General features: G+C 42.4%; 1 protein-coding gene and 1 pseudogene across 3 annotated transcripts in view; both read right to left on the bottom strand.

Annotated features, from left to right (window-relative positions):
- The window catches only part of GCH1 (GTP cyclohydrolase 1), a 53130-nt gene that overhangs the window by 28569 nt on the left and 1453 nt on the right, over window positions 1–23108 (bottom strand). The window contains exon 1 of one of the 3 annotated variants that reach the window (XM_074393922.1): window positions 5668–5813. The exons of the other annotated variants lie outside the window; for them this stretch is intronic. Coding sequence (XP_074250023.1) covers window positions 5668–5716 — 49 coding nt within the window. The 5' untranslated portion in view covers window positions 5717–5813. Of the gene's footprint in view, window positions 1–5667; window positions 5814–23108 lie in introns of those variants that run through there. 3 annotated transcript variants of the gene reach the window in all.
- LOC141583619 (farnesyl pyrophosphate synthase pseudogene) lies at window positions 8021–22519 on the bottom strand (annotated as a pseudogene).

The raw sequence follows: 23108 nt of genomic DNA, 5'->3' as shown, positions 1-23108 counted from the left end.
TCTTTGTAATTATTCTGTAAGTCAGTTTAAAATTGTTTCAAAATAAAAAGTTTCTGTTTTTCTTTTTTTTTTTTTTTTTTTTTTTTGAGACGGAGTTTCGCTCTCGTTACCCAGGCTGGAGTGCAATGGCGCGATCTCAGCCGCAACCTCCGCCTCCTGGGTTCAGGCAATTCTCCTGCCTCAGCCTCCTGAGTAGCTGGGATTACAGGCACGTGCTACCATGCCCAGCTAATTTTTTGTATTTTTTTTTTTCAGTAGAGACGGGGTTTCACCATGTTGACCAGGATAGTCTCGATCTCTTGACCTCGTGATCCACCCGCCTCGGCCTCCCAAAGTGCTGGGATTACAGGCTTGAGCCACCGCGCCCGGCTTTTTTTTTTTTTTGAGACAGAGTTTCACTCTTGTTGCCCAGGCTGGAGTCCAAGGGCACGATCTCAGCTCACCACAACCTCTATCTCCTGGGTTCAGGCGATTCTCCTGCCTCAGCCTCCCAAGTAGCTAGGATTACAGGCATGCACCACCACACCTGGCTAATTTTGTATTTTTAATAGAGATGGGGTTTCTCCATGTTGGTCAAGCTGGTCTCAAACTCCCCACCTCAGGTGATCCAACCACCTCATCCTCCCAAAGTGCTAGGATTACAGGTGTAAGCCACCACTCCTGGCCCAAAAAAAAGTTTTCTAAAAAGCAAAAGAACAATGTCCATCAACTGAAACGTATAACCAATCAAGTACACCTAGCAAGAAGATGGAATGAATTACTGATACATGCAATAACATGGTTTGAGTATCCAAAGCACACTATAGTGTGAAAGAAGACATCCATAGGCAGAGGAGACTACCTGTGTTCCAGAAAAGACAAAACTATAGCGACAGAAGGCAGACAGGTGGCTTACCAGTGCCACAGAAATGGGAGAGTGGACTTCACTGCAAAAAAAAAAAAGGAAGAAACTTTTTTGGCTGATGGAAACAGTTCATATCTTCACTGTATGGGTGGCTATATACCTGTATATATTTGTTAAAATGCACATTGTACATATAAAGTTGGTAAATTCTATAGAAGGTAAGTTACACCTTAATAAAGCTAACTTCAAACATAATTTTTAGGCTGGGTGCAGTGGCTCATGTCTGTAATCCTAGGACTTTGGGAGGCCAAGGTGAGAAGATTGCTAGAGAACAGGAGTTCAAGACCGGACTGGCCAACCTAGTCAGACCCTGTTTTTACAAAGAAAAAAAATTTAAAGTATTGCATGGTGGCATGTGCCTATACTCCTAGCTATTCAGGCGGCTGAAGCAGGAGGAGCGCTTGAACGCAGGATAGGAGTTTCAGGCTCCAGTGAGCTATGAACACACCACTGCATTCCAGCCCAGGTGGCAGAACAAGACCCTATCTCTAAAAATCATTGTAGTAATAATTTTTAAAATTGTAGTATAGTATGTAACCTTTTGTGTAATGAAAGTGGAAGGAGGAGATATTAACATACATACATGTACATGCTTATCTGCAAAAAGAAACACTGGAAGGATCAATTTAAAAGCTAGTAAAAATGATCACCTATAAAGTACTAACAGAAGAGGACAGAAGGGTTATGGATGAAAGGGAGACATCTTTCATTATAATTTGTTATATAGTTTTCACCTTGGCATCATGTAAATGTTTTACATACTAAAATAAAATTAAATCAGAGAGAGAAAGAGAGAGAGAGAGAGAACTTAGTGATCCTCATACAGCTAAATGCTTCATGTGATACTGGAACACGAATATGTTGCCTATATTCCATTTTATTAAAATGAACCTAGACTATAAGCTTGACCTAGCCAAATCATTTTTCTTCAGTAATAAAGTTTCCCTGCTGTATTTACTTATGCTTTGCTCCAACATATCTAAAAGCTACCATCTGTAGATAGCAGGAACAGTACACTATCATATATTGTTTTAATTTCCTGCCTGTTATCAGCAGCAAGAAGGTAACCCTGGAAACGGAGATTTAAGGCATTCTGTTTCCTACTGTTGGCCATAACCACAAACAAACCAAAGCAGCCTCTGCAAGTGAAAGGTGTGTTTATAACACCACAACACAATGTCAGTTTTCAGGTATGCATTTCTAATGTCATTCATAATTAAACAGTGTCAACAAATAACACTGCTGGGTAACATCCCTCAAGTATTTAGTCTGCCAGGACTCTTTCCTGAAAGTGTAAGACAGGCCCACAATACAAGCCCAAGTGCTTATTTGCTTTTTTTTTAAAAGAAAAAAAAAACAGGGTCTCCCTCTGTTGCCCAGGCTGGAACACAGTGGTGCAATCTCAGCTCACTGCAACCTCTACCTCCTGGGCTTAGGTGATCCTCCCACCTCAGCCTCCTGAGTAGCTGGGATTACAGGTTCCAGCCACCATGCCTGGCTAATTTTTGTACTTTGTTTTAGTAATGGGGTTTCATCATGTAGCCCAAGTTGGTCTCAAACTCCTGAGCTCAAGAGATCTGTGAGTCTTGGCCTCCCAAAGTGCTGGGATTACAGGTGTGAGCCACCGTGCCTGGCCCCCAAGTGCTTATTTAAGCATCCTTCGAAACAGGAGTTTCCAGACTCCCCCAGTGGGCCTGTTAAGACACAAACCTCTAGGCCACACCCATAGGGTTTCTGTTTCAGGTGGTCTGGGTAGATGTGAGAATTTGCATTGCTAACAAGTTCCCAGAAGATCCTGATGCTCCAGGTCTAAGAATCAGAATGCCCCTGGTTTGAACTATTCCCTGTTTTGTGCTGCTACATAGTACCTTTCATCTCTTCAAAATGTGCCTTCTCAAATACAAAGATATATATATTTAAGGACAAACAGACCTGTTTCTGCTAGGGAGAAAGTGAGGGAAAGAGGTAAAAGGAAACCCTGGGAAAGATTTCCTCAAAAGGAAATTTCCGTCCAATGGACTTCCCTTTGAACGCACGATATAGGAATTAATGCTGTCTGGGATATTTGGTGATCAGCACCAACAACTGCAGCTGTTAGAGGAAGCTGGAATTTACACTGGATGTGTCTTCCTGGAAGAACAGCGTTAAAAGAAAGTGGAAGATGACTTGGAACATTTGAGTATGCATCCATTCTAAAGGACAGAAAAGAGCTAATGGAGTCTGCCTACTGGTTTTAGAATTAAGAAAAGACAGAGAGAAGTGTCTAGGGCATCACGCCTCTTTGCTTTTGGCTGAAATTAAATCAACTCAAGGTCTAACAAGGAAGCCTATCCTGATTTGGTGGAGAATGGTCCAGACCTTCGTAGTACCATCTAACATCAGAGCTGCTTCCACCAACATAAAGCCTGTATTTCATCATGCCTACTCCCATGATTAGTTGTGCTCATGTCCGCCAAACACACGGGGCTATAAGCTGCTGGGTTAAGCATGGTATCTGAAGGCTTTAGAGTTTCTACACAGTTCCCTGTAATGCCATGCACAACATTGGAGTTAAACAGAGATCTTCCACGTTTATCCAATTAATATGTCTGACTTTACCTATGATTCATTCTTTTTCAAGACAAGGTCTTGTTCTGTCACCTAGGCTGGAGTGCAGCAGTGCAATCCCAGCTCATTGCAGCCTCCATCTCCCAGACTCAAGCAATCCTCCCACGTTGGCCTCCCCAGGAGCTGGGACTATTTTTTTATTTTTTGTTGAGACAGGGTCTCATTATATTGCCCAGACTGATCTTGAACTTCTGGGCTCAAGCAATCCTCCTATCTCAGCCTCCCAAAGTGCTAGAATTACAGGTTTGAGCCGCAATGCTGGACCAAGTCAATTCCTTAAAATACATTTTTAAATGAGGGGACTCCAAAGAAATTCATGTAGCCAAGGGAACATAAGAATTTTCAGCTGTCCACAGTGGTTCACACCTGTAATCCCAGCACTTTGGGAGGCCAAGGCAGTTGGATCAATTGAGGCCAGGAGTTTGAGACCAGCCTAGCCAACATAGTGAAAACCCATCTCTTCTAAAAATACAAAAATTAGCTGGGTGTGGTAGCATATACCTGTAGTCCCAGCTGCCTGGGAGGCTGAGGCACAAGAATCACTTGAACCTGGGAGGTGAAGGTTCCAGTGAGTCCAGATCGCACCACTGCATTCCAGCCTGGGCAAGAGAGCAATAGCATGTCAAAAAAAAAAAAAAAAGTCACCACACTCTTGTGGGTAATAGTAAAAATAGAGAAATATGAATCCGAAGAGTAATTACCCAGTTTGGGTAAACTCACAATAAAATACGACCCCCATTGAAAACCCATTGCAGATTAAGGACTCAAAAAAAAAAAAACAACTCAGATATGAAAGTGAGTAAATTTGGGCTGCATTTCTAAATCCTTAAAAGGATATTCAGTGTAACAAGCATGTAGCAGAAGGATATGTAGAGTATAAGCCATTTAAATTAAGTAGAAACAATGTTACCTGTTGTTTGTAAACATACAGAGAAAATTAAAGTACAAAAACAGACATGAAAGTGGCCGGCACAGTGGCTCACACCTGCAATCCCAGCACTTTGGCAGGTCGAGGCAGGCAGATCACCTGAGGCCGGAGTTCAGGAGGAGCCTGACCAACATGGAGAAACCCCGTCTCTACTAAAAATACAAAATTAGCCAGGTGTGATGGTGCATGCCTGTAATCCCAGCTACTCGGGAGGCTGCGGCAAGAGAATCAGTTGAACCCATGGGGCGGAGGTTGCAGTGAGCCAAGATCACTCCACTGCACTCCAGCCTAGGCAACAGAACAAGACTCCATCTCAAAAAAATAAGGGACCAAATTCAGGATAGTGGTTACCTCTGTAGTGAGACGATAACTGGATCAGGAAGTGATAACTAGGGAGCGTAAACAAATATTAAGATTTGTTGCCGGGCGCGGTGGCTCAAGCCTGTAATCCCAGCACTTTGGGAGGCCGAGGCGGGTGGATCACGAGGTCGAGAGATCGAGACCATCCTGGTCAACATGGTGAAACCCCGTCTCTACTAAAAGTGCAAAAAATTAGCTGGGCATGGTGGCACGTGCCTGTAATCCCAGCTACTCAGGAGGCTGAGGCAGGAGAATTGCCTGAGCCCAGGAGGCGGAGGTTGCGGTGAGCCGAGATCGTGCCATTGCACTCCAGCCTGGGTAACAAGAGCGAAACTCCGGTCTCAAAAAAAAAAAAAAAAAAAAAAAAAAAAAAAAGATTTGTTAAAACCCAATGCATTTTGATTAAACTTGTTCTTCATAACATCTTGTATATTTGGGACATTTCATTAATAAAAATGTTTTTAAAATTAAGGTGTCTATACACAGGCTGGCATTTTGTTTTTTCCCGTTAAAAAAAAAAAAAAAAAAAAAAACCATTAAAAAGTAGGTTACCTTTGCATGGAGGGGCTAAAGGAGGAGGGCAAGGAGAGTACACAAGAAGAAGACCCAGCTAGCCTCACACAGGGCTGCCAACTCCTTCAAAACCCTCCCTAAATCACACCCTGCAACTCAAAGTCTTCCGCCTTGAAGATGGCATTAAGATGTTTTGCCTTCTACTGCCTGTTTGAAAAACTTACCCTACAAGTAAGAGCAATGTTAAAGCAAATTCAAAGAGAGAGAGAAAAAAAAATCACTCTCTCTGCTTTCACTTTCATCATGAGTACACCTCTTGTTAGAGCTTCCGACACTCACAGCTTTTTGCGCTCACCAAGACAGAGTTTGGAAAACTTGGCCAAAATAAGCATGAACCCAAACATTCCACAGACTGACACAATGGCGGAAACTAAGACGACTAGACACCCAGTCACACCATCTGCTGGAGTGCGCGGGCTGCCGCACAGCTTTGATATGCTCCACAAACTTATTTCATGAACTGTAGTTTTGTCAGCAGGAAAGACCTAATGCATTGCAAAAAAAAAAAAAAAAAAAAAAAAAAAGTAAAAGTTTGGTTATTTTGGAAATTTTCACTCCCTTCATCTTTGGCAAAGACAAATTCATATGTTGCTCTTAGCTATTAAAATATAGCCAAAGCTATCGAAATAGATGTTCTCAGCTGCCCTCAAAATAGCACCGACATGCATGTTTCCTTCAGCCAACCCAGTACTGGTGAGCTATTCTCATCCTCTCAGCCAGCCTTGTCACGAACACTACGTTTCTTGGCAAGAGTTCAAGTTTTCACATATAAAGTTATCTTTACTAACATTTTGCTCCTCATTACAACAGTAATATTCATGGAAGTTTATTGGTAGGATGTAGAAATAATGAAATGAGAAAGTGAAAGCACATCTACTCTCTCCACCCAGATGCAATTACTTTACTGGCTCTTAGGGGAACCACATAAACAGTGGTTCAAGATGCAGAATGGTAAAGTACAAGGAGTGCAAAGGGTCGAGACCCAAGTTCCAGTGCAAGCTTTGTGCCGATTGTGTGACCTGGGCTTCAGTGTCCTCAGTTAAGAGGATGATAGAAGAGAAGCTTAACATGACTCCCAGGGTCCTGGTTTGCACAACTCACGGGTGTTGGACACTGATGCCAAATTACAAGTTCCTCTTCTGCCCCACTGCTCAGCTTTTGAGACGTCCATGGCAGTGGCCAGGGCCTCTCTGTACTGAGGTAAGGGGAAAGTACCTGTTTTAAACTGTTAAGATTGATTCCTGGACAAAACTGAAGGCTGCCAATCATGTACCTTATTATTAACTCTCAAAGTCATCCAAGCCAAAAAATTCTCCTTTGTGGTCTCAGTTTACTACTCTGAATATTTCTGGAAGACCAAAATTAGAGCCTTAAAAACTGTCTAAGGAATCAAAACAGCGTATTCAAGGAATCATTTTTAAAAACATACACTTGCCAAATTTAGTTTTTTAAACGGATAATTTTGTGTATCTTTCACAATCCAGCTGTTAAACCGAAAATGGAATTTACACAACAGATGGTGATAACAAGGTCTGGTTCACAGCATTTCTAAAGAGAAAAACACACCAATCTGATTAAACTATCCATTTGCTTCAAAAGCCTCTAATAGGCTCATCCCTTATCATCCTACATTGACTTATACCATGAGATTTCATACAGATGGATGTTACGAAACTATCTGTAATCCCATCCAAGTAAGTACCATCAGAGTGCGCAAGCCACCATCATTAGTGACAGATGAAGAGATAAGGGATCATCCTTCAGAACAGGAGCTCCCAAATACAGCCAATCATAGGGAGCTTTGGAAAATACAGCGTCCCAAGCCACCCAGCAAAAACCTGATTTACTATGTGTATTGATGAACCCAGGATAAGTCTCTAAAATCTAAGTGATTCTGATGACCGGCTGAGGTGGCAGCATACAGGCTTGAGAGCTTAGGGTACATAAGGGTTAAAAACAGAACCACTCCTGGTCCAAATTTGCTGTTTAGCAAAGCCAAACAGTGGGCAATTCCTCACTATAACCCTCACTACAATTACCATGTCATTCCTGCGGAACACCATGAGGCCTGTACATAGCCGGATGGAGCAGTGGTGGGGTGGAGGCCGAAACAAGGAGTAAACTGGAGCCAACTCTACCTAAAGAAGGTGGGGCAGGAAAGACCCACGTAAAGGATCCACCTTTACTTTTTGCTGAAGCAAATTTTAGAAATTTGTGAGGACCTCACATCAGAAAGCTGAACCACCTCCTAGAAAAATATCACTTAAGAAACCAGTTGCATCCTATAGCTAACTCATTAGAAATCGGTGTCTAGGGTAACACAATCAAGTTTTCACAGTTCTGAGCTGAACACCAATCTATCAAACCATGACCTCAAGCAATTTGAGATCTTCAGAAATAAGAAACCTAGGTGTAAAAATATTTGGAGAATGGCAAATATTCTGACAGTTCACATAAAGGAAAACTTGGCCGGGCGCGGTGGCTCAAGCCTGTAATCCCAGCACTTTGGGAGGCCGAGGCGGGTGGATCATGAGGTCAAGAGATCGAGACCATCCTGGTCAACATGGTGAAACCCCGTCTCTACTAAAAATACAAAACATTAGCTGGGCATGGTGGCACGTGCCTGTAATCCCAGCTACTCAGGAGGCTGAGGCAGGAGAATTGCCTGAACCCAGGAGGCGGAGGTTGCGGTGAGCCAAGATCGTGCCATTGCACTCCAGCCTGGGTAACAAGAGTGAAACTCTGTCTCAAAAAAAAAAAAAAAGAAAGAAAGAAAGAAAACTTGCAGGCTGAGAGAAAACAATGTGATTGTATTGAAGATTAAAATTTTACCCAGGCCTAAAGTTTGAGTAGAAGGAAAGGTGGAGAGGTTTCCTAGAAAGGAGAAGGAAGAAAAGTACCAATTAAGATAAGATATAGAAGTAGGAAACAAGAAAAGGAAAAAAGCTGGTAGAGGTCTATGCATGGAACAGAAACCAGATTCCCTTCTATCTTAGAGCATTTTTCTTTTTTCTTTTTAAGGTTACACAGTAATTCATTGAGTGCCTCCTCTCCCTGCCCTTGCAGTCTCTAGGTTGCTCTTTCCGCTTGGAGATTTTGCACACGAGCCCCAGGAAGGTGGCTGGGGCAGGTGTGAAACACACTGCTCGATGAGACCCATAAGGTGGCTGTAACCACCTTCCACATACTGCAAGAACATACCCTGCAGATCCAGCTCCTCATACAATGCCTCCACCAAGGCCACCTTCTCAGTCCCCCTCTGCCTTTAATTCTCCTGCAGGATCTGGTGCTGTCCTGGAGTGGCCCGTTGCAGACAATGAACTGTCCGTCAGCTGTATTTGTTGTCATTTGTTGTCCTGGATGTGAGTACAAACTCTGCTGGTGGTGACACTGGGGTCCCCAAAGAGGTCAAGGTAATCATCCTGAATCTGAAGCAACTCTCAACTCCAGCAGGATCTTCCTGTCATTGGCCTGTGCTGGCCCACTCCTTCTCCCCATTGAAGTTTGCCACAGACATGGCTGCAGCTTCAGGAAGGTATGAGTAGAAAGCTGTTTTATACTTGACAGTAGATCTGTACCTCCTTTCAGTGAATCGGTCAAGATCTACATTGCCCTAGGGGGTTGTGCTGAGGTCCAGGGTCTGCCTGCTCTCAGTCTAACAGGAACTCTGCAGGAAGTGCTCTATCAAGTTCAGGTAATAAGCTTCAACAGGTGATAGACACATGCTTCCAGAAGCATAGTATCATTGATGGCATTCAAACATACACCTGGCTTCTGATACAAGCAGATCTGCCCCCAGCAAGTGAGGAACAAATCCATGATGTCGTCTGCCACCAGGAAGAAAGCTTGCAGCATCAGGCATGGTGGCTCACACCTATAATCCCAGTACTTTGGGAGGCTAAGGCAGGTGGATCACCTGAGGTCAGGAGTTCAAGACCAGCCTGGCCAACATGGCAAAACCCCGTCTCTACCAAAAATACAAAAAATAGCTGGGTGTGGTGGAATGTGGCTGTAGTCCTGGCTACTCTGCAGACTGAGGCACAAGAATCACTTGAATCCGGGCCAGGCACAGTGACTCACACCTGTAATCCCAGCACTTTGGGAGGCCAAGGTGGGTGGATCATGAGGTCAAGAGATCGAGACCATCCTGGTCTACATGGTGAAACCCCGTCTCTACTAAAAATACAAAAAATTAGCTGGGCATGGTGGCGTGTGCCTGTAATCCCAGCTACTCAGGAGGCTAAGGCAGGAGAATTGCCTGAACCCAGGAGGTGGAGGTTGCGGTGAGCCGAGATCGCGCCATTGCACTCCAGCTCCGGTAACAAGAGCAAAACTCCATCTCCGAAAAAAAAAAAAAAAAAAAAAAAATCATCCTGGGCAACAGAGTGAGACTCTGTATTTAAAAAAAAAAAAAAGGCAAGCTTGCAGCAGTTCCACACAGCAGCCCAGTAAGGACCTGCTGAAGACTATTGGCATCCTGTTTCCTGGGCTCTGCCAGCTTCTGTAATGCTACTAGCACCATCAAACCCTAGTGGTACTTGTCGCCAGCAGCAGTGTACTCCAGGACCTCTTTGAGCCAGGAAATAGCACCTCCTGTCTCTGGGTGTCCCATCTCATCCTCCGTCAGCACCCTGATAATCTAGGAGAAGTGCTGGATAAAATCCTGTTTTTCTTGGGCATAAACATCTAGATTTCTGGACTCCATTCATTTGGTTCCTAGATGCGAGTTCCTGCTTGAACAGCATTTTTCAAATTCAATTTTACATTTAGTTTGTGATTTCTTTCAAGCCTTACCACAACTCTGCATTAATCAAAACCAGTTATTGTCCCCACTTTACAGATGAGGAAATGGATACTGTCATTTGGAAACAATAGCTGACTGCTGAAGAAAAGCCAACCAGCTGGTGGGAGAGCTAGATTTTGACCACAGAGCTAGATTCTGACTCCAGACCACAGCCTAAATCTTGGGCTGAATTTAACCTACTAAAAGTATGGACTGAAGGGGAGAGCTCGCCTTCAACAAACACACGTCAGGGATTACCATAGGTTGAAGTCAACCCAGAGCCTGACTTTTCACGCTGGGTTAAGGCTAGACAAGGCCCAGAGCTGATGAAAGCAAAAGAAGACAGCAAATCTGATTTTTTAAAAGAAAAGTAAAATCAGTTATAAACATAGGAGTTGAAGGAGAGGAAAGGGTCAAACCTGTCAACCAGGAGAGCAGAAGAGAAAGAATGGTCTAATGTCCAGAGACTGCCGGAGCCAAGGTGGGCACATTGGTCACTAAATACTGTTTCACCAACTATTTATTTGGCTTATATGAGGAAAAATTCAGAAATTTAATGCTACATTGACCTTTACTTTTTAAATCAAACTGGAAGAATTTCAGGGGAAAAGAAAATCCCATTAAATCTTCAAACTAATAAAAAAAGCATTTTTTAAAAAAGGAACTTCTCTAGAGAAGTTTATCCTAGAAAACCAGTGAAACAGTGTTTTTAAAAACCAATTGCAAGTCTTTAAATCTTCAAGATCCAAATACTTGGTGCCTCCCAGTTGTGACAGTGCATGAAGTATACAGCATTCCTGCTAAAAATGTTTTCCACAAATTTAGCGAGGTCTTTAGACCTGATTTGCAGTTAGGAAGAGTATGGGAGACAGAGAAGTTAAGTGAAAACTAGAAAAAATAATCATACAAATCACAAGGGTGAATGAAATACCTTACAAGACAACTGACCTCTCTGATAAGGCAGTGGCAGGGGTTGGGGTGGTGGGTGCTATTCAAGATTAAAACATGATTGTCAAATGCAAATGTAAGAACCTTGAGTGGGTCCTCGCTGGAAAAAATCGTTAGTAAAAGACACCTGAGACACCTGGGGAAATGTAAATATATATTAGGTATTAGATGATATGAAGGAATAAAAAGTTAATTTTACAGAGGATGGAGTAAATTATTATGAAAAACACCTTTTAGGGTAGCATTTTACCTCTAAATGTGTCTCTGATTTACTATCAGTAAAAGAATAAACTATGCGAACACGGCAGAATGTTAGTTTTCAATCTAGGTGGCAAGTATATAGTGTCCATTATATAATTTTATCTACTTTTATGTTTGAAGGTTTTACATAATAAAAAATTAAAGTTTAAAACTACATGATAGCAACAGTGAATATTAGTTTTCTTGGTATTACTATTCTACCCAACCACTCCTTTTCTAGTCTATATGAAGCTTTATTAATAAACTAAAACTTCAAGCGCTACTAAAACTAACAATTGGTTAGTCTTTTGGAAGAAGTAACAATATCCTTGGTGAGGGGGGAAGTCTTTAAATAAAGGCTCTGTCTAATCAAAGGAGACCACAGATCTCAAGAACATTTAGATAAGAAATCTTTTCAAAAATCTCCATCATAAGAAAAAAGAGAGAGAACTGTTACTATAGAAACTATTTGCAGGGCTTGACCATTTCAAGGGAAAACAGCACCTTTAGCAAGGAAAGGAGGCTGAAGAGCTTGCTAGGGCCTTGCCTGTCAGCTGCTGGAAGTCAACAGAGTGAACAATGACAATTCTGACAGACACACCCATGCTCAGAGACCTTGGCATGACAACCCAACTCCTAGTCCTACTGCCTCTCCCTTCAGACCAGACCCAGAATGGCCAAGTGACTTGCCTACCTAAGTTTATAAACCAGTTAGCATGGATGTGGATGCTATGACTAGCCCAGGCTAGCCGTTCTTCCCAATACAGCAGGACAAATCTTTGTTGACATAGTAAACTAGTTTAAGAAACACCAAGTAGATTTAGAATTAGGTCAGTGAACAGAATTTCCAACACACTCAATGTGAAGTTGAAAGATGCAAACTTCCTTTTTATAAACGATTTCACTTGTAAATGGCCCCAGCCCTCAAAAAGCTGTGTTTACTGTGGTGGAGGAGGGGTAGAAGAGGAGAAAGCGATGTCACCAAAATTTAAGGACACCCAGTATAGGATAAGCATGGCCTCCAAGGAGGCAAAGCCTGACAGCACTAACAGCTGGAGGCTATCAGCAAAATTCATTGACGCCTAAGGGCAGACTGTTTTCCATGGGCCATCATAGAGGCACACCTCCAGGGCCCTCTATGCCATAAAAGATTAACAGTAGGGTCAGTAAGATGGGTATGATCTACTGCAGCGCTCCCTTAAAGTCAACTGAGCTAAAGCCTCTCATCCGAATTCCAGGCCTGTGGAGCCCTTCATTGCTGCTAATGAACACCAAACCACAAATGCACAGACCACATCAGCATAATTATATTTTAAGCTATTTTAGTGAGGGATTCCTTGTTTGGGATGTTTGCCAATGGCCTCTGTTGAACTCAGCTCTGATTCCTACTTAGGACAAATAAAAACTAATGTGTGATATATAAAACACATCACACTTCACAGCAAGAGCCAAGGCCTCTTGGGACTGCATGTCACAAACATTTGGACCAACTGGACCTCGAAAAATTCACCTGGAACTCAGCCACAGCCAGTTTCCTAACCTAAACCTGGCTGCTTGTTCACAGAACTTTCCATAAGCAATAGGTGTTGATAAACAGAGGCAGGCAGCCACCTCCCCACCGTTCCCAACCAAAAATAAAAATGATAGTAAGATAAATTAGAGGAGGAGGGCAGATAATAAAGGCCAAACATTGTAAAAGAATAAACCTCAGGACCTTCAGCTGGGTTTCCAACTCCAGTGAGGGAATCAGACAGAGTGGTTTCTGAGGATTAACTCTGCACTAAACTACACACTAAACTAAAATACTAACCTGCCTGTGTGAGGCAATGTGATGGAAGATAAGAAAAAAAAAGCCAAAAATGTAGCAAGAGGCTACAACACAAGAAGACCTCTCAGCAATGGTGAGGAAAGACAACAGAAAATCGGTGAATTGTTTTTGCAAGGAAATAACTTACTTGATTTTAGAGAAATCACTTTGGCATGAATGAATCAGAGCAGGACAAGCTAGGAGGTAAGTCGGCCAGTTGTTATTGTAGGACAGGTGCGGTGGATCATGCCTGTAATCCCAGCACTTCGGGGAGGCCAAGGTGGGCAGATCACAGGGTCAGGAGCTCAAGATCAACCTAGCCAACATGGTGAAACCCCATCTCTAGGGAAAATACAAAAATAAGCCAAGTGTGGTGATGGGCACCTGTCATCCCAGCTACTCAGGAGGCTGAGTAAAGAAAATCGCTTGAACCCAGAGGGCAGAGTGCAGTGAGCCGAGATGGTGCCAATTCACTCCAGCCTTGATAGAGGAGTAAAACCCATTTCAAAAAAAAAAAAAAATGTTTTTAATGTGGATGAACCCTGAAGACATTTTGCAAAGTAAAATAAGCCAGACATGAAGGACAAATATTGTATGTTTCTAGTTGCATGCAGTGGCTCATGCCTGTAACTCCAACACACTAGGAGGCCGAGGTGGGCCAGTCACTTAAGGTCTCGAGTTTGAGACCAGCCTGACCAACATGGTGAAACCCTGTCTTTGCTAAAAATATACCAACTAGCCAGGTGAGGTGGTGGCCACCTGTAATCCCACCTATTCAGAAGGCTGAGGCAGGAAAATCACCTGAACCTGGGAGGGGGAGGTTTCAGTGAGCCGAGATCGGCCCACTGCACTCCAGCCTGGAAGACAGAGCAAGACTCTCTCTCTCAATAAATAAATACTGCTACTAATGGGCTCCAACAGACTAAAATTCTAGTAAATGAATGTCCTCTTGGCCTTGAATGTAATAGATTTACCTTGGTTCAGATACTCTTTGCGTAACCCGGTCCATATTATCCCCTGATCTAATAATTACAGACTCTAGCAAATTTATAACCATAGGAAACATATTTGTTGGCATAACCTGGAACTGAGAATTGTTCACATAATCCAGGATTCATCATCTGGGATCCAATGATTCGACAGTTGCCCTCTCCTGGTAAGTTTTAACACTGCAGTCTGCTCAACCAACTGCCACATTCGAATTATAGTCTTCATATAGAAACCACTGCCAAATGAGGCTGGTGGGGAATGCCCAGGCATAGAAGGGTTTCTAGAGGTGGACACAGCAAACAGCAGAGAAAATACAAAAGCAGGGATAGGTGGGCAAGAGGTAAGAAAGGATTCAAATAAATTATTAAAATATTATTATTAAAATTAAATTGAGCCGGGCGCGGTGGCTCAAGCCTGTAATCCCAGCACTTTGGGAGGCCGAGGCGGGTGGATCATGAGGTCAAGAGATTGAGACCATCCTGGTCAACATGGTGAAACCCCGTCTCTACTAAAAAATACAAAACATTAGCTGGGCATGGTGGCGCGTCCCTGTAATCCCAGCTACTCAGGAGGCTGAGGCAGGAGAATTGCCTGAACCCAGGAGGTGGAGGTTGCGGTGAGCCGAGATCACGCCATTGCACTCCAGCCTGGGTAACAAGAGTGAAACTCCGTCTCAAAAAATTAATTAATTTAATTAAATTGAATGTCAAAGACTACAATGATTCTCATTCTCTATCATCCTCTCAGCTCCACCACTTTGAAGATACGGTCTTGGAAAAGTTTTCTTTGTGCCCCAGTTTCCTTATCTATAAAACAGGAATGATATTGCCTACCCCATCATGCTACTGTGTAGATCAAATGAGGTACACATATAAAAACTCAGTGTTTAGCACAAAGTCAGCAATTAGCAGTATTTGTTACTCTGACATCAGCTGGTGTAAGCATCGCTTCACCCATTCATGCTCCCATCTCCCAGCACTGGGCAAGTTCTTATGCCAAGCGCTCTCACTAAGCTGTGTTTTCATTTATCATCACATTCCTTAATCTCACAATACATTTCTACTTCATGTGATTCTACCTGCTAGACTATAACTTCCATGAAGGCAGGAACTATACCTGGTTTTGCTCATCCTGCATTCCCAGCATTTAGGGAAGTGCCTGGTACTTGATGGTAAATGAAACTGTACTAAGAGTCCTAGTAATTTTTCTGAATAAAAGTATTTAGTACTAATACAGGTTGAATTATGCCACCACCAAAAAAGATATATTGAAGTCCTAAACCCCACATATCTTAGTATGTGACTTTATTTGGAAGTAGGATTGTTGCAGATGTAATTAGCTAAACTAACACAGGCATACTGGAGTAAAGTGGCCCCTCCCTCATACAACAGACATCGTTGTAAGACAAAACAAAACTGTGGACACTGACAGAGGCGGACACTGACAGAGGCAGTCACTGGACTGGCGCAGCTGCAAACCAAGGAGCACCATCAACTGATGGCCACCGCCAGAAGCTAGGAAGAGGCAAGGACAGCCTCCCCACTACAGGTGTGGAATGAGTATGGTTCTGCTGACCCCTTGATTTTCACTTTAGTCTCTAGAACTGTGAGACTGTTTATTTCTGTCCCTTAAATCACTTAGTTTGTGGTAGTGGGTGATAGCAGCCCTAGGAAACTAGTATAGGTACCAATATGATGGCTTTCTCTGCCATTGTGAAATTATACATATTGATTTTTCCTCTGGTGTCAGAAAAACTGTTTATAGATAATCCTTTTTTTTTTTTTTTCTGAGACGGAGTTTCGTTCTTGTTGCCCAGGCTGGAACGCAATGGTGCACTCTCAACTAACCGTAACCTCCGCCTCCTGGGTTCAAGTGATTCTCCTTCCTCAGCCTCCTGAGTACCTGGGATTACAGGCATGCACCATCACGCCCAGCTAATTTTGTATTTTTGGTAGAGACGGGGTTTCTCCACATTGGTCAAGCTGGTTTTGAACTACCGACCTCAGGTAATCCGCCCATCTCGGCCTCCCAAAGTGCTGGGATTACACGCTTGAGCCACCACGTCCAGCCTTAGACAATCTATTTTTAAAAGAAACTGTTAGGATTGGCTTTTCTCCTCCTTTCTCAATAACTTCTTAACTGTTTCATTCCACTTAGACATGTCCAAAATTCCAATCATAGAATATTTCAAGTGCCTTGTTATTTTTTTCTTCTTTATTCACAGTGCTCTTTCTGGCAACAAACAAAACTAAGTCCTATATAAATGTTCATTAGCAAACCAAACACAAAAATGATTAACGGATCAAAATTTGAGTGAGCCTCACATCTAAAACAGTACCTCTTAATGATGAGATGAACATTTCTATAATATACTTTAAAACTTGGAACATAAACTCACCTTTCACTCATGATATAAGAGAGAATAGTAAATAACTTTTTGTTCTCCTTCACATCTTAGAAGTTGTTAAAATTCTTAGTTCACTACAGCAGTCTTAATTGTCTTAATTTAATAAATCAGAGAGGTTTATGATTCAAAAAGAAAAAGCTTTTGTGACTGCTAGCACATTTCAGTATGAGATGTCTAAAATGCATTTTTGTATAAGCAAAGTATCTAATTGCCTCCCATTATCTTTAGCGAATAGACATAATCTTCCAGTGAAAATGGTTGAGGTGGGGATATGACTCACTGTCACTGTCTGTGCTTCCTCAGCCCTGACAGGCAAACAGTCAGTCACCTCCAATGCCATCTCCTCACGCTGGATTACATACATGCTTCCCCAAATTTTGAACTGTTAACATGATTTATGAAAACTGACTTGGCAGACAAGCTAAAACATACTTTAACCAGAAATGTGACAGAGTCAAGACTCTTGCATGTTCCCATAAACTCACAAAGAAAACAACTGATGGAACCAGTCATATCCATTTAATCCTTGGTAGATAATGCTGTCTGAAAGGCTGTTCCCATTTATACCTGGAAGGGTCATTTATAGGGGCATGATGAGCAAGGCCCTCAGAGAATACTAGACTCTCCAATTAAACTAAGTATAGGTTCTGAATAAAAGAATAGTAGAAATACAGAAAAGGTACCTTATATAGAAAGGAGAACTCACCAAGATAACACCTTGAATATGTAAGAGAAGTAGGATGTGGCTAAACTGAAATGGGATAGAAATATAACAAGATGAGCTGGTCTGAGCTGGTCCAAGGATCAGCCTGTGATGCTAGACTCAAAGGACAGCCAGTTCCTGGGAGAGATGATAGCGTCTCCTCCAGCCCTCTCTCCTAGCCCATGAGCTACAGTCTGTAGCGAACAATACTGGGAGACTTGTATAACCATACACAGCCCTGTCACAGGTGACCACAGATTCTCCCATGGTAATGTACGCACTGGAAAGCACAGAAAAGGTACACAAGGCAACAGTCATGGAGAGATGCTGCATCGTAGGGAAAACTGAACAAATTCCCCAGAACACCAGGAATTTGCATCAATCCACACAAGAAGAACTGAGGGTGAAAAAAGGATTTTGAAGAATGTGAAATATCAACTTATTCTAAATTTTACAACACTGAAGTCAACATTACTAACCAGGAGTTAATATAGAGAATACAGATATATAAAAGATATAAAGTCCTGTATCTTGTTTACAAGCATAGAAAAGTGACCTTCAGAGCAGTATGTATGTACCTATCCAAAAACAATATATAGTGGCCACCGACTCATGCTCTCTAAAGAAATAAACCGGATTGAGCAGAATTGTTTATAGACTTAAAGATGTGGGTTCCCACTCACTCCTATCTCCCACCAGTATCCTTCCTTCTCCCTGCCATCCAGGTTGCTCTAAGACCCAGACCACCACTATTTGAGGTTCATTTCTTTAAGTTCAGCATCATCCTTGTTCTCACTACTCTGTCTTCTCTTTAATTATGTATATCTTAAGAAAAAATAAAAGGCCAGGCGCGGTGGCTCAAGCCTGTAATCCCAGCACTTTGGGAGGCCGAGGCGGGTGGATCACGAGGTCAAAAGATCGAGACCATCCTGGTCAACATGGTGAAACCCAGTCTCTACTAAAAATACAAAAAATTAGCTGGGCATGGTGGCGCGTGCCTGTAATTCCAGCTACTCAGGAGGCTGAGGCAGGAGAATTGCCTGAACCCAGGAGGCAGAGGTTGGGGTGAGCCAAGATCGCACCATTGCACTCCAGCCTGGGTAACAAAAGTGAAACTCCGTCTCAAACAAATAAATAAATAAATAAATAATAAAAAGAAATTAACTCCTGAAGCGGATCCCCTAGGGACAGCCTTTCAAACTTTTGACTACAACCCATAGTAAGAAATGCATTTTACATCTGGAGCCAGGGCACACAGAACAAGTTATACCTATATAACCTACACAGAAATTCCTCAAAACATTTATCCTTACTACATTGACTGATCTTGTCCATTCTACTCTACTTTTTCTTAATGCTGTTGATCCAACTCACAGTTTGAAATATATAGGTAAGGTACACTGAGTCAGTTCTCTGTGTAGAAATACAAGGAAGTGGCTAAGAGTTCTGCAGTCAGACTCTCTGGGATTCAAATACCAGTTCTACTACTTGTGTCAACCTTTCTGCCTCAGTTTCCTTGTCATGGGGATAAAAGAAATGTTTACTTGAAAGTTGGAAGATTAACCAAGACCATCAACATAAAGCTTTTAACCGATTAAAAAGTACAGTCTGCTGTAACAGGATGTTTTAGACTAGATAAATGAAAAATAAAAAGAAAGAAAAAATTACAAAGTACAGTCATTCACTGCTTACCAATGGGGATATATTCTGAGAAACACCTGAGAAATGCACAGTTTCATATCACAAACATTGAAAGAAGAGAGTGCTTACTCTTACACAAACCTAGATGGGATAGCATACTACATACCTAGGCTACATGGTATGGCCTATTGTTCCTAGGCTACAAACCTATACAGCATATTACTGTACCAAATGCTGCTGGCAACTATAACACAATGCTTTTGTGTATTTTAAGATATCTAAGGTAGGTATGGTGGTTCATGCCTATAATCCCATCACTTTGGGAAACTGAGAGAGGATCACTTGAGCGCAGGAGTTTGAGACCAGCCTGGGCAAAACAGTGAGACCCTGCCTCTGTACTTAAAATACAAATAATAATCATTTTAGAAAGATATCTAAACATAGAAAAGGTACAGTAAACATTTAGTATAAAAGACTTAAGATGGTATGTTTGTAAAGGGCACTTACCATGGAAGGAGACTGAAGGACTGGAAGTTGCTCTGGGTGAGTCAGTGAATACATGGTAAGTAAATGTCAAGGCCTAGGACATTACTGTACACTACTGTAAACTTCATAAACACCGTACACTTGGACTACACTAAACACAGAAAATATTTTCTTTCATCAATAATTTTAGTTTAATGTAATTATCTAAAACTTTGCTTATTTAAAACTTTCTCTTTTGTAGCAACACAGTTTAAAACAAAAACACACTGTATAGCTGTGCAAAAATATTTTATAAGCTTGTTCTATAACTTATTCTATTTTGAATTTTCTTAATTTTTATTTATTTATTTTTTTTTTTTTTTGAGACAGAGACTCACTCTGTCACCCAGGCTGCAGAGCAGTGATGCAGTCTCAGTTCAATGCAACCTCCACCTCTGGGTTCAAGTGATTCTCCTCCTCAGCCTCCCAAGTAGCTGTGACTGCAGGTGTGCACCACTATGCCCAGCTAATTTTTATGTATTTAGTAGAGATGGGGTTTCAACATGTTGGCCAAGCTAGTCTCTAAATCCTGACCTCAAGTAATCCATCCACCTTGGTCTACCAAAGTACTGGTACTGGATTACAGGTATAAGCCACCATGCCCGACCTAATTTTCTTAATTTTTAAATTTTGTTAAAAACTAAGACATGGGCTGGGCACAGTAGCTCATGCCTGTAATCTCAGCACTTTGGGAAGTTGAGGCAGGCAGATCACCTGAGGTCAGGAGTTTGAGATCAGCCGGGCCAACATGGTGAAACCTTGTCTCTACTAAAAATACAAAAATTAGCTGAGCGTGGTGGCGCATGATCCCAGCTACTCAGGAGACTGAGGCAGGAGAATTATTGAACCTGGGAGGCAGAGGTTGCAGTCAGCCAAGATCACACCACTGCACGTCAGCCTGGGTGACAGAGTGAGACTCCATCTCAAAAAACAAAAAAAACTAAGACATGGGGGAGAGGAGTAGGAAAAACTAAGACACAAATAAGCACATTAGTCTAGGCCTACACAGGTCAGGATCACCAAAACATCATTAGACAATGAGAATTTTTCAGCTCCATTGTAATCTTACAAACCGCCTTCATACATGTGGCCCATCACTGAATGAAACATCATGATGTAATGCATGACTATATTCAATTAGTGGCTTATAAAAATCTTACATGGGCTGGGTATGGTGGTTCACACCTGTAATTCTAGTACTCTGGGAGGCCAAGGCAGGCAGATCCTTTGTGCACAGAAGTTCAAGATCAGGTTGAGCAACATGGCAAAAGCTCATCTCTACAAAAAATACAAAAATTAGCTGGGCATGGTGGTATATGCCTGTAGTCCCGGCTACTTAGGAGATTGAGACGGTAGAATCACTTGAGTTCAGCAGACTGAGACTGCAGTGAGCCCAGATCGCACCACTGCACTCCAGCCTGGGCAGCAGAACCAAACTCTGTCTCAAAAAGATTAACAAAATAATAATAGGCCAGGTGCGGTGGCTCACACCTATAATCCCAGCACTTTGGGAGGCCGAGGCAGGTGGATCACGAGGTCAGGAGATCGAGACCATCTTGACCAACATGGTGAAACCCCGTCTCTGCTAAAAATACAAAAAATTAGCCGGGTGTGGTGGGGCTGGTCCCAGCTACTCAAGAGGCCGAGGCAGGAGAATGGCTTGAACCCAGGAGGCAGAGGTTGCAGTGAGCCGAGATCATACCACTGCACTCCAGCCTGGGCAACAAAGCAAGACCTCATTTCAAAAAATAATAATAATCTTAAATGGTATGTCCCATGGACTTATTTCTGAGACAAGGTCTCCCCATGTTGCCCAGTCTGTTCTCCTGGGCAACAACTATCCTCCTGCCTCGGCCTCCCTAGTAGCTGGGACTGCAGGCACACCACAAAGCCTGTCTTTATATTGTGGTAAAATACATATAAAATTTGTCATTTTAGCTGTCTTGAAGTCTACAATCCAGTGGCATTCACAATGCTGTGCAACTATCACCACTCTCTAGTTCCAGAACATTTTCATGACTCCAAAAGGAAGCTCCATATTCATTAAACACCTTGCCAGGCCATTAGTATTTTATTTGTTTCAGAGTGTCTAATGTTGATTTTCTTTCTTTTTTTTTTTTTTAATAGACAGGGTTTCACCATGTTGGTCAGGCTGGTCTTGAACTCCTGACTTCAGGTGATCCACTCGCCTTGGCCTCCAAAGTGCTTGGATTACAGGCGTGAGCCACCATATCCAGCCAATTTTCTTTTTTTCTGAGACAGAGTTTCACTTGTGTTGCCCAGGCTGGAGGGCAATGGCACAATCTAGACTCTCTGCAACCTCTGCTTCCTGGGTTGAAGCGATTCTCCTGCCCCACTTCTCACCAGCCCCTGACAAATACTGATCTGCTTTTTGTCTCTATATCCATGGACTTTTTAAATAATAAGTTAACATTTGACCAGAACAGTTTTTTTATTTTTTATTTTTTTTGAGATGGAGTCTCATTCTGTTGCTCAGGCTGGAGTGCAGTGGTGCGATCACGGATCACTGCAACCTCCGCCCCCCGATTCAAGTGATTTTCCTGCCTCAGTCTCCCAAGCAGCTGGGATTACAGGTGCCTGCCACCATGCCCAGCTAATTTTTTGTATTTTTAGTAGAGAGAGGGTTTCGCCATGTTGGCCAAGCTGGTCTTGAACTCCTGACCCCAGCTGATCCACCTGCCTCGACCCCCCAAAGTACCAGGACTACAGATGTGAGCCACCGAGCTCAGCTAACAAGAACAGTGTTCTAATGTGGAATGAAGTGTTCTTTGCAGTCATTAACCTTCTTTAGATCAGTATTTGCTCTGCTTCTGAGATACTTCTGCTTACCCGTTTCTCAAGTAAATGTGCGAGTCACTTTTGGTAATTCTGTGACCTGTCTCATGGTCAGAAATCCCTCTCTCTGGGTAATTAGATCCATGCTAGATTACAGAACACTGTCCTTTGAACACTTGCTGTGGAGTAAACTACTTTCTGTGTCTGCAAGGAGCAAAACGAGCAAGGCTTAAGATACTTCATTACATTGTGGAGTATCGCGCGCGCGTTCTCTCTCTCTCTCTCTCTCTCTCTCTCTCTCTCTCACACACACACACACACACAAACACACACACACACACACACAAACACACACACACACACACACACACACACAAATTTAAAGCCCTAGACGTCCAAAGAGCTGAATCCACAGAAAACTGAATGTTTATTCTTCAGTCTGCATTTTGAAACCGCTTCTGAAACCAAACTTTTGCAATTGAGAGGTAAAAACAAACAAACAAACAAACAAAACTTTTGCAATCGGAGAGGTAAAAAAGTGAACTTGGACACAGAACTTTAAGTCATTCTTGCTTTTAGAGTGTAACACCACTTCCTTTTGGGGCACCGCCCTTTACACATGCTGATTTCCCACCCTTCCTTTAGGGTGTGGAAGACTGGGCAAAAATAACTTTCTTTTTCCCAGGGTCTGTTTGGTGGAATCGCTTCATACCCTTTCAGAGAAATAACTGGGGCACGGAGCTTGCCTTTCCAGCGAACTGCTTTTCTTTCAGAAACAGTGAATAGCAGAATGCTTCTTAGGCCAAAGAAATAAATATCACTAAGATACACGGAATGTGCAGACTGGAAAACAATGTCTTTGGTCCCAGCTGTAGAAGCCAGACGTTTTGTTTTAA

Source organism: Saimiri boliviensis, chromosome 2, assembly GCF_048565385.1.
Source record: "Saimiri boliviensis isolate mSaiBol1 chromosome 2, mSaiBol1.pri, whole genome shotgun sequence".
NCBI lineage: Eukaryota > Metazoa > Chordata > Mammalia > Primates > Cebidae > Saimiri > Saimiri boliviensis.
This window is presented reverse-complemented; position numbering and strand designations above follow the sequence as displayed.